The sequence below is a fragment of the Panthera uncia genome, chromosome B1 (genome assembly GCF_023721935.1).
Source record: "Panthera uncia isolate 11264 chromosome B1, Puncia_PCG_1.0, whole genome shotgun sequence".
Classification (NCBI taxonomy): domain Eukaryota; kingdom Metazoa; phylum Chordata; class Mammalia; order Carnivora; family Felidae; genus Panthera; species Panthera uncia.
This window is the reverse complement of record NC_064811.1, coordinates 191,389,150-191,400,607: the sequence shown is the minus strand read 5'-3', so window position 1 is coordinate 191,400,607 and position 11,458 is coordinate 191,389,150. Positions and strand designations below refer to the sequence as shown.

The 11,458-nt window shown below is 42.9% G+C and overlaps 1 protein-coding gene across 1 annotated transcript; it reads right to left on the bottom strand.

Moving 5' to 3' along the window:
- Window positions 1–2,341: 2,341 nt before the first annotated feature.
- LOC125922517 (uncharacterized) lies at window positions 2,342–10,731 on the bottom strand. The gene is given in 6 exon segments (XM_049630097.1): window positions 2,342–2,788; window positions 3,005–4,156; window positions 4,159–4,265; window positions 4,268–4,803; window positions 4,895–5,172; window positions 10,726–10,731. Coding segments are annotated over 6 exon segments (2,526 nt in total).
- Window positions 10,732–11,458: the final 727 nt, after the last annotated feature.

Below are 11,458 nucleotides of genomic sequence, written 5' to 3'. Positions count from 1 at the left end.
CCTTCCATTTCTTTTAATGGACTATTTTTTTCTAAATTAAAACATAAATCTGGCCACCAGGTATTTAATGGGGAAGTTCCTAGGGTTTTGTTGTAGACTTCATGAGTCTCTAAATTAGTAATTTCCCATGTCAAATTATAGGGGTCGTGGGAGTTTGAATTTACAGACAGAATTTTCAGAACAATCAAGAGAAGGGCAAGTACCATAGTTACAGCTCAGTCCGTTGGCGGCGTAGGGTCAATTTTAAAGGATTGTCCTTAGTCCGATCAACAGTCCAGGTTGTCTTTGAAAGTCCGATGAGGTCTGAGAACGGGTCCACTGGTTTGGCATGAGCAAAATGGATCCAGGTGAAAATTCCATCTACTTTGATGGAAGTAGGCATTGTCAGGATGACCTGGAAGGGTCCTTTCCACCTGGGCTCTAGAGTTCCCTGCCGATGACATTTGACGAGGACCCAATCCCCTGGCCGGAATTGATGTGGAATAGGCAGGGGTCCAGTCTCATAGAGTTCCTTTAATTTGGGCCATACATCTTCATGGACCCTCTGCAAGGCTTGTAGGGAGAACAAGAATTCAAGACTATTATCGTTCTCAGCTTTGACAAGGTTATCTTTTAGGTTAGGGATGATGGGGGGTGGTCTACCATGTATTATTTCATAGGGTGTGAGTCCCAGTTTGTATGGGGAATTACGCACCCTGAACAGAGAGCGTAGGGGAGAAGGACCACCCAATTAGCGCCAGTCTCCATGGTCAATTTGGTTAGGGTCTCCTTTAAGGTTCTGTTCATTCTCTCTACCTGTCCTGAGCTTTGGGGTCAGTGTGCACAATGTAATTTCCATTCAGCCCCAAGTATGGAAGCCAGTCCCTGACTTACCTTAGAGACGAATGCAGGTCCATTGTCTGACCCTATCATTACTGGAAAACCATACCTGGGCAGGATTTCTTCTAGGATCTTTTTGGCTACAATCTGCGCCGTTTCATTCTTGGTTGGAAAGGCTTCAGTCCATCCTGAAAAGGTATCTACAAAAACTAGCAAATACTTCTATATTTTCCTGGTTTTACCTCAGTGAAATCTACTTCCCAATAGGTCCCCGGTCTGCTCCCTCTTTGTCATACCCCTGTTGTCTGAGGATTGCTACTCGCATTGTTGAGTTGGCACACTGTACATTTAGTGACTACTTGATCGACCTTATCAGAGACATTTCTGATTTTTAGTCCAGTCTGTCTCAGTAAGTCCAACATTCGCCGGGAACCTAAGTGGGTGCTGCGATGGATCCGCTCTAGAACTTGCCATCCTAGGTTATCTGGGAGTATAATGCTGCTTTTAGAGTCTCTCCACCAGCCATCTTTGATTCGGGTCATAGGAAGTTTACTTATCCATTGAATGTCGCTTTATGAATACTCAGGGCTGGGGGGCAATTCCCGGGGTCCGGGGTCTGGCAGCTGTAGGATCAGCAATTGCGCTGGGGGCCGAGTTATGTTTTTTGCAGTCTGATCGGCCAAATTGTTGTCCCGGGAAATTGGGTCGGTTGTCTTCTGGTGTCCTGGGCAATGCACAATCGCTAGCTTTTTGGGTTCCCATAAGGCTGCTAGCAGGGCTAGAATCTCTTATTTCTGATGTCTTTCCCTTCAGCTGTGAGGAGCCCTCGTTCTCTGTATATCGCCCCATGTACATGAGCGGTGGCAAACGCATATCGGCTATGAGTGTACACGGTTAGCTTGCGGTCTTTTCCTAACTTTAGGGCCTGGGTTAAGGCTATTAGCTCAGCCTTCTGAGCCGAGGTTCCGGGGGGTAGAGCTTCTGCCCACACCACCTCGTGACTCTGAAGTCACGGCTGCCCCCGCATACCTTTGTCCTTGGTGAACGAAGCTGCTTCCGTCGGTAAACCAGATGGCGTCTGCGTCCGATAATGGCTGAGCCTGCAAGTCTTCCCAGACCCCATAAACTTGAGCCAGTATGTCGGCGCAGTCATGAAGTGGGGTTCCCATGTCTGGGTCTGGCAGCAGTGATGCTGGGTTCAGGGCCGTTGGGGGGGTGAAGATGACCCTGAGGGGGTTCAACAGCAGTCCCTGGTAATGAGTGAGTCGGGCATTGCTCAGCCATCGGTCAGGCGGCTGCTTGAGGATGCCCTCGATGGCATGCGGGGTGGTGACTTGTAGCTCTTGGCCCATGGTCGGCTTATCAGCGTCCTTTACCATTAGGGCAGTGGCTGCAATCATCCGGAGACAGGGTGGCCATCCGGCGGCCACTGGATCTAGCTTTTTAGACAGATAGGCTACTGGCCTGCACCAAGGGCCCAAATGCTGAGTTAGCACCGCCTTAGCTATGCTTTGGTTTTCATCTACATATAGGTGGAAGGGTTGGAGACATCGGGGAGTCCCAGGGCAGGTGCTGATAGCAGAGTATTTTTGATTTGTTGGAAGGCCTGTTCGGCTTCCTCTGTCCAACTAAAGGGCTGTTGATCTTTTGTTGCCTGGTATAAAGGTTTTGCTAATTCAGCAAACCCTGGTATCCATAGTCCGCAGAACCCAGCCGACCCTAGGAATTCCCTCACCTGTCGTGGTGTCTGCGGTCTGGGAATATGAAGGACAGTCTCCTCCCAGGCATCCATTAGCCAGCGTTGCCCCCCTCTCAGTAAGTAACCCAGGTAAGTTACCTCTGACTTGCAGCTCTGAGCCTTCTTTGCTGAGGCGCGGTAGCCTAAGGTTCCCAGAGTTCGCAGGAGACCTTCGGTTCCCTGGATGCAGGTTTCGGGTGTCTCGGCAGCTATTAAGAGATCATCAACGTACTGTAGGAGAGTTATATTAGGGTGTTATTGTCTGTACTCAAATCTTCGTGTAGAGCCTCGTCGAACAGGGTCAGAGAGTTCTTGAATCCTTGTGGCAGTCTGGTCCAAGTGAGCTAGCCATTATGCCCCTGTCTGGATCTGTCCACTCAAATGCAAATAGCTCTTGACTTTTAGGCACTAGTGGTAGGCAGAAAAAAGCATCTTTTAGATCAGAACAGTAGACCATTGTTTTTCTGGGCTGAGGGCGCTCAGGAGAGTATAGGGGTTAGGAACGGTTGGATGTATGTCCATCACCCGCTTATTGACTTCTCTCAGGTCCTGCACTGGTCTGTATTCCCCGCTGTTGGGTTTGCACATGGGCAGAAGGGGGGTATTCCATGCTGAGTGGCAGGTGCGTAGGACCCCGAAGTCAAGGAGGCGGCGGATGTGCGGTGTGATGCCATTTTTGGCTTCCGCCGGCATAGGGTATTGGCGCACGCGAACGGGGTCCGTCCCGGGCTTGACCTCTATAAATAGGGCTTGGTGATGTTTTGCTAACCCCATACCACCCGTTTCTGCCCATGCGTCTGGGAAGCGTTGAAGCCAGGGCTCGATGCCCTGCCCCAGAGGAGTGGGTTCCTGATGGAGCCTATATTCATCTTCTAGTTTCACAGTGAGTACAGATATGGGTTGGTTGTGGAAGTCAGTCACTGTGGGTCCCCCCGGTTGGAAATGAATTTGAGCCCCCATTTTGGTAAGCAAATCCCTCCCCAACAGGGGGCAGGGGCTGTCGGGAATGACCAGGAAGGAGTGGGTTACCTTCCCAGTTCCTAAGTCCACAGTCCTCTGAGTTGTCCTGGGGTACTTCTTTATTCCGGTGGCCCCTTATACCCAGGATGATTTTTCAGATACTTTTCCATGGGGCTTGACCAGAACTGAGTGCTGTGCCCCAGTATCAACTAGGAACTGGACCGGGGTCCCCTCCACTTGCAACGTTACCCTAGATTTGGGGAGGGGATCTGAACCCCATCCTCCCTATTCTGTATCTTGGGTAAGCAGTATGGGGGCTATTTTAGGTTGCCATTGCTCTTGGCTGGGGCGGGATTGTTTCTTCTTGGGGCATTCTCGTATCCAATGGCCTTTTTCTTTACAATAGGCGCATTGATCTTTATCTAAGTGCCGCCTGGGAGGGCGTATTGTTTGAGTGCCTTCTGGGGGTGGCTGTTCTTTCTGGACTATAGCGGCCAGGACTTTAGTCATTTTCTCTGTGGCTTTGATCTGTCTCTCTTCTGGGGCGTCCCTGTTGTTGTAGACCCGTTGTGCTATACGGAGCAGATCCTGGATCTGTTTACCTTCTAAATCCTCTAGACTTTGGAGTTTTTTTTTTTTTTAATGTCAGGAGCTGCTTGATTTACAAAGGACATAACGACAGCAGCCTGGTTCTCAGGGACTTCTGGATCCATGGGAGTAAACTGCCTAAAGGCTTCTATTAATCTAAGTAAGCAGCTGGACTCTCTGCCTTTCCCTGTACGACTGAATATACCTTAGCCAACTTGGTGGGCTTGCGAGCTGCAGCCCGGAGACCCGCCATCAGAGTCTGGCGATAAATGAGTAGCCTTCCCCTACCTTCTGCAGTGTTGTAGTCCCATTCGTCCTGTGGAGGTCTGGTTAGGGGGAAAGCCGCATTAATGAGGTCAGGGTTAGATGTCGGCCGACCGTCGTCTCTGGGAACCAGCTTTCTTGCTTCTAATTGGATCCTCTCTCGCTCCTCTGTGGTGAACAGGATGCGGAGGAGCTGCTGACAGTCGTCCCAGGTGGGCTGGTGGGTGAACATGACACTGTCTAAAAGAGCTATTAGGTCTTTAGGGTTATCAGAGAATCGAGCGTTCTGCGTTTTCCAGCTGTAAAGGTCACTAGTGGAAAAGGGCCAATACTGGAGTCGGGGGTTGCCTGTTTCATTGGGGGGCCCTATTTCCCACAGGGGTAGGGCCACAGTGGAGTCGGGGAGGCGAGGGTTTGGCTCACGCTGGGTGTGCCTGCGGGTTCAGCCGGCTGGGACCCCCGTGGTTGGTTTCGTTTTCAATGGGGCTCAGTGTGGCTGCTGCCTCCCGTCCTCCTGGTTCCGGCACGGCTGCCGCTTCCCGTCCTCCTGGTTCCCCTAGGGGGGCAAGTAGTGGGGTGACTGGTGGGACGGGTGCTGCGGGCAGGGCCTGGGGTGCGAGGGGAGGGGGATGATAGGGTGGAGGGTCTAGGGATAGTAGGTCCTGACTATCGGGCAATATGGGATACAAGGGCGCGGCTGGCGTCCTTGATTTTGGGGGACCTGCAGGCTGCATGGCAAGGACCTTACACGTTCCCGAGGATAGGAAGGGGGCCAACCAAGGGGGTGGATTTTCCATTAAACTCTGCCATACAAGAATGTAGGGAATTTGATCAGGGTGTCCCTCGCGACCCGGTAGAAAAATCTTTGATTTCACCTTAGCAATTATAGGGAGGCAGAAAGTTCCTTCGGTTGGCTATCCAACGCCGAAGGTTGGCCATTCGGAGTGGCAGAGGGTTATTAATTTTCCCCGCCGGATGTCTAAACTCAAATTCTGTCCTCTGGTTTTAACATCCCTGAAGTTAGCAACGAGGAGAGAAAGAGGAGTGCTTTGAGATTGGCCCATCTGTATCCTGGAGGTGGAGGAAAGGATTAAAAGGAGAAACAATAAAGTTATGAGGATTTCTGGCTGGGCCAGGCCAGGTCACCTGTGAAAGAGAAGGAGTTTAACACTTAAAAATTATAGAATAGAGAACACAACACTTAGATCGCTAGCGCGTTTCGGGTGTCTGCCACCCGAACAGAAAAATTCCGATGGGCCCAAAAAGGTGCCCCAGGTGGGTGCCAGTGGACGTCTCCTACTGGACCTGACCGACTGCCCTATAGCGCGTCCGCCAGGGCCGTGTCAGTCACCGATACAGATCCCACGCAGGAGAGCCAGACAAACAAAAACAAAACCGGTGACGCTAAGAGGCCCCGAGTAAGGATCTTACAGCTTCTTTTATAGACCGGCACAAACAAGTTAGGGACCTTTTTTAGAGGTTACAGAGCTGTTGTTGGTTAACATTTAAATTTGAACGCTCAGCAGAACTTGATTGGTTCCCGCCTTTATTTTAAACCATTCAGCAGAACTTGATTGGTTCCTGCCTTTATGTCAGACTACAACCAGGCACGCCCTGGCTGGTTTCGGGAAATTCGAGGGGGTGGGGTGGGGGGGGGGAGGGGGATCTTTTCTTTGCAGTTGTGAGTACACCTGGTAATTTTTCTCTTAGTCTCTCAATGCTATATTTAGCACATTTAAAAATCCTTGAAATTAAAAAAAATCCTTGAAATTAAAAAAAATCCTTGAAATCTTATGGACATTTAATTATCTTTCAATGATCTATCTATTCTATGTAATTCTTAATACTTTAGGAAGCAATTACTCTTTCAATTATATTCTCTCAGTTTTCTTCGCTAATTTTATCACTATATTGAATACTTATCTATATTTTTATACAATTTCTATCCAAAAAATCATAGGTATTTTCATTGAAAACACATCAAATTGATGATTGTTTTTGAAAGAATGGGTAATTTTATATCATTGAATTTATCCACTCAAAATTTGTATTGACCTTCAATAAAGATATATACTATTTTTTGAAAAATATTGTTTGTGGATATTTCAGCTGATTTTTCGTATCATATTGATCTTTGCTAATGTTAATGGATTCTATTTTTTTAAATACACTTTGTAACTTTAAATTATTGATTACTGCCTATTGATTTGTATCTAGAAATCTTACTAAGTGGTCTTAGTAATTTTAACAGATAAGTAGATGATTTGTGTTTTCCAGGTGAACAGTAATGTCAGAAAATAATGAATATTTGTTTCTTCCTCAGTTACTTACTGCATCATTTTGTCACTTTTGGAACAATTATGTGAAACAGTGCAAACTGAGATAGTGAATTTAACTATATGTTTTGTCCTGAATTTAAAAGAAAGTATTTATTCCTACATGCTTAAGTGGGATTTTGGCTTTACATTTCATGTAAATATTCTTATAAACTTAAGAAATTATCTTTTTCCTCTCATAGTTAAAATTTTTAATACTAATAAATACTAAAAATCTTATATGCTAGAAATTTAATGTTTCTTGGATATTTGCAGCTAGGTTATTCTTTTTGCCCTGTTAATGGAGTTAAATGAATAGATTTCTTAATTTTGGATGATTTTATACCTCTGGAAAAATCCTTGTTCATGGTCTATTTATTTAATACCTTGACAAGTTTAATTTTCTAATACTCAGTTTAAGATTTATCACATATGTGCATAGACTTAATCCTGAATTTTTTTGTTGACAGGTATCTTTGAAGGATTGGGGAATTAAGTTATTTCAAATGGTTCAAATGAATATTATTTTATCACTTATTAATTCTTTTAACATGGTTTTAATAGCTAGAGAATCATGGCTCTTTTGGCCTTTTGATACATCTTACTTATAAAACCATTATAATTTTTATAAGTAGTTTTTAAGTACTTGTTTCCAAAATAATTTCAAGGGCTTTTTAGATTGACCCATTTGTTTCTATGTTTATGTTTTCCACCATTCTCCCAAGAGCAGAAAGGAATGACTTTTTTCAATCCATTCACTTTCTATTTGTTTATCTGTCTTACTAAAGGACTTAAGACCTTAAGCCATCAGGACGGTTGACATAAGTTTGACAGAAGTTCCATGAGCTAATAGGCTGACCTAAGGTGAGAGAACACAATGGATTATGGGTTAGTCTATAGAAGTGAGAATTTATTCAACAGGGTGTCTTCTCTATATTGATAAAGCACTGAGTTCCATTGGCATGACAGCCACAGCTGGTCCTTAGAAAGGTTCTGTCCTGCGTTGTAATTATGCTTGCCACATACCTGCAATTGTGTATTTGTAAGGTTTTCTGGTATTGCCACTCAAATAGTGTTTATATGAATTAGTAGTCAGTGTCCTGAAGAATGACCTCCCCAACTTTTCTGTATCTTGCATTTATCTCAGCTCCATTCCTGTAGAACGATGTGATCTGACAGCACCTGTGTCCCTTGACATTGTGCATTTTCAGTAAAGAGAATTTCCAAGTTAGGTAGTGGAAACATTTTTTTTTTTTTTTTTTTTTTTATCTAGTAGCACCTATTTTAAATTCAGAAGAAATTTATTCAAGCTTCTGAAGGGTGCATGGCATGCTACTTTAATTTGCAATACTGGTACAGCTGTTTGCTATTTTTATAGTTGTGTGGTCATTTCAGTGCCAGATTGGATTAGTGAATTTAGACGCTATTGTTAAAACGTACTTCAGTGAATACTGGGAAATCTAATATTAAAGAGATGTTAACAAATTCTAGTAGATTCAAAAGAGGGTAACTTAGACAGTTAAAAAGGATATAAACCCATATATAATGCGAAAAAAAAGTGAAGAATTTAGCTCTGCTTAAATGAAAATGTTAAAAATATTCATATATATCAAACATTTCTTTTAAACAATTAGACTTAGTGTAGCCAAATAAACCTGAAAGCAATGAAGTGACCAGGAGGCAGATTTAGTTTTGATAAAAGAAAAAAAGTTTCCTAATCATTATAACCGTCCAATAGTGGGATTGGCTTCAACTTTAATGTAGTGATTTCTCTATTACTAAAAACTCTCGTAGCAGAAGTTAGATGACCACTTGGCAGAAGTACATTTTCTGTATGAAAAGTATTCCTGATATCCCTTCACTCATTTATTGTTTAGATTTCAAATTTTTAAGGTGTGCAATGTTACACAATAATAGTCTCTTTGTTATAAATATTGAGAACTCAAATTCATAAATATTGAGAACTCAAATTCATTTAGTCTTTCCGTTTTATTTGTACAGAGACAGGCCACCACTGTACATGTTTCTTGAATCTACCAGAAGATTTATATAATTTTATGTGTATGGCTTATCATGTTATATATTATTTTTTCCTTATATTTTGAGCCAAAGGGCTCAAAATTGGTTTCTGGTGTATGGGAAGGTGAAATATGTGGTAAATAAGACGTGCCGCCTCTTCTGGTTTGGAAAACAAGATCTACGTAAAATTCAAAGCCAAATGGTAACCTTTTTTCTTCCATCAAATTTTTGGCCATTGAATCTTCAATGGGATGGGCTGTCGTTCGTTCATTATTCATCTACCATGTATTGATTAAGCATCTACTATATGGTAGGCATTGTTTTAATTTGGGGGGGGGGATACAACATTGAAACCATGTAAAGTGATCTTCTCTCATGAGCTTCTGTTTTAATTGGGGAGGTGGGGACTTACAATAAGCATACAAATAAACCAGTACAATGTATACATGATGGTGATAAATGTTGAAAGGTACTATAAATCGGAAAGGACAATGATAGGGCATAATCTTTTAGGAAGTGCTATCTGAAAGAGTGCAACTCAAGCCTCTAATGCATAAGGCAGGGAAGCCAGTTAATGAGGATGTTGATGAGGATATCTCTTTAGAACAAATTCAGGGTTCTAAAGTCATAACATCTTGGCATATGGAAGATATAGAAGACCATGACTAAAGAGGAGAGTAGAAGGAGATGAGCTTAAAGAAGTGTTGGGGACTGGGTCCTTTTGGCACCATAAGCTCTGTTAAGGACTTTTATACTTTCTTGACTGAGGTAGGTTTTTGGGGTTGTCAGCAGAGGAGTTGCACTATTAAACTTTAAAAGATTGTATTTAGTCTCACTCTACATGTTTAGAACAGATTTGATGAAGCGAAGTGCTGACTCAGAAAAACATCTTAGGATGAAAGTATAATAATCCAAGCAAGAAACGTGTTGATTTGGAATAAAATGCTAATAGTGGAAATCTGAGAAATGACCAGGGGCTGGATGTATTTTAAGGTACAGGATTGGCTGGCCTAATGGATTGAAATTGAAATTATTCCTGGTACTTTTACTGAAGCTATTGAAGGAATATAGTTAAAATTTACTGAGATGGTGGGGAACTGGAGTCACAGAATATTCAAAGAGTTAATTATGAGGGTTCCAGTTTGGATAGATGAAATATGAGTAAAACATCATGATGAAGATCAGGGCTGTCTAGCCAGAATACCTAGGCCAAAATTCAAGCTCTGCCATTTGCCAGATGATGCTTTGAGAAACTTTCTTACTCTCTTTCTGCTTCATTTTCCTCATATGTTAAGGTAAAAATCATAGTACTATAATAGTGTTGTTGGGGGCCATGTACCTAAACACAGTTGGTAGAGTGCCTCTTAAACAATGAAAGAGTCGGGGCACCTGGGTGGCTCAGTCGGTTAAGCGTCCGACTTTGGCTCAGGTCACTATCTCGCGGTCGTGAGTTCGAGCCCTGCATCGGGCTCTGGGCTAATGGCTCAGAGCCTGGAGCCTGCTTCTGATTCTGTGTCTCCCTCTCTCTCTGCCCCTCCCCCGTTCATGCTCTGTCTCTCTCTGTCTCAAAAATAAATTAAAAAAAACATTAAAAAAAATTTTTTTTAAAAAACAATGAAAGAGTCATTATTCCATACAAGTGAGAGTTATTATTATATGCAAGAGTTCCATAAGAGTTATTCTGTAAGAGTTTATTACATACAAGTGGAAATAATAGAGACAGTTGGATATACAAATGTAAATTCAGGAAATGTTATAGCCATAAATACTATTTATAGAGTGTTATGGTCTGAGTGTTTGTGTCCTTCCCACTATGTTCACCCCCACCCCTGCCACATTCATATGCTGAAACCCCGAAGGTGATGGTATTGAGAGGTGGAGCCTTAGATCATTAAGGTGGAAGTCTCATGAACGCAATTAATTCATTTACAAGAGACCTCACAGAGCTGTCTCATCCCTTTCCCCATGTGAGGATATGCTGAAGAGGTGCCAGCTATGAACAGGGTCCTTACCTGACCCTACCGACATCCTGATCTCAGACTTCCAGCCTCCAAAACTGTGAGAAAATTTCTATTGTTGATAATCTACCTAATAGTGTTTTGTTATAGCAGCCTGAATGGACTAAGATGGAATTACCAACCACATAATATATATTTAAAAGTCATGGAGTGGGATGAAAATGCCTATCTATGGCTAAATGTAGGTTGAAGAAACAAAGAACTTAAGGAAACCAGGAAAACTAAGAGGACTCAAAACAGAGACAGATAAGAAACTTCTAATGGAATGAAAGGAAACCAAGGGGGAAAGAGAGAGAGAGGGAGAGGGAGAAGGAGAGAAGTCCTGGAATATGGGTGGGAAATGTGTTTCAAGAGCAGGAACTGATCAATCGTGTCAAATAATGCTAAGAAGTTGAGTAACATGGAGATGGAAATGACCATTGGTTTGGGTGAATTATATGTCAATGGTAGTTTTTTGGGAACGTTTCCAAGGAGTGATAAAGATAAAACAGATGAAGGTAGGTTTAAGGGAGAATTGGAGAAGTAGAGTAAGTTCAGAGACTCTTCAGAAGTTTTACTCTAAGAGAAGAAAAACAGGGCAGTATCTGTATATAAATAAGAGCTTTTATTTCCAGTTTCTATTTTTAAGATGGTAGACTTTCTTTCTGTCTGTCTGTCTGTCTATCATCTATCTATCCATCCATATCTATCTATCTATCTATCTATCTATTTTCTATCTATCTATCGATCTATCTCTA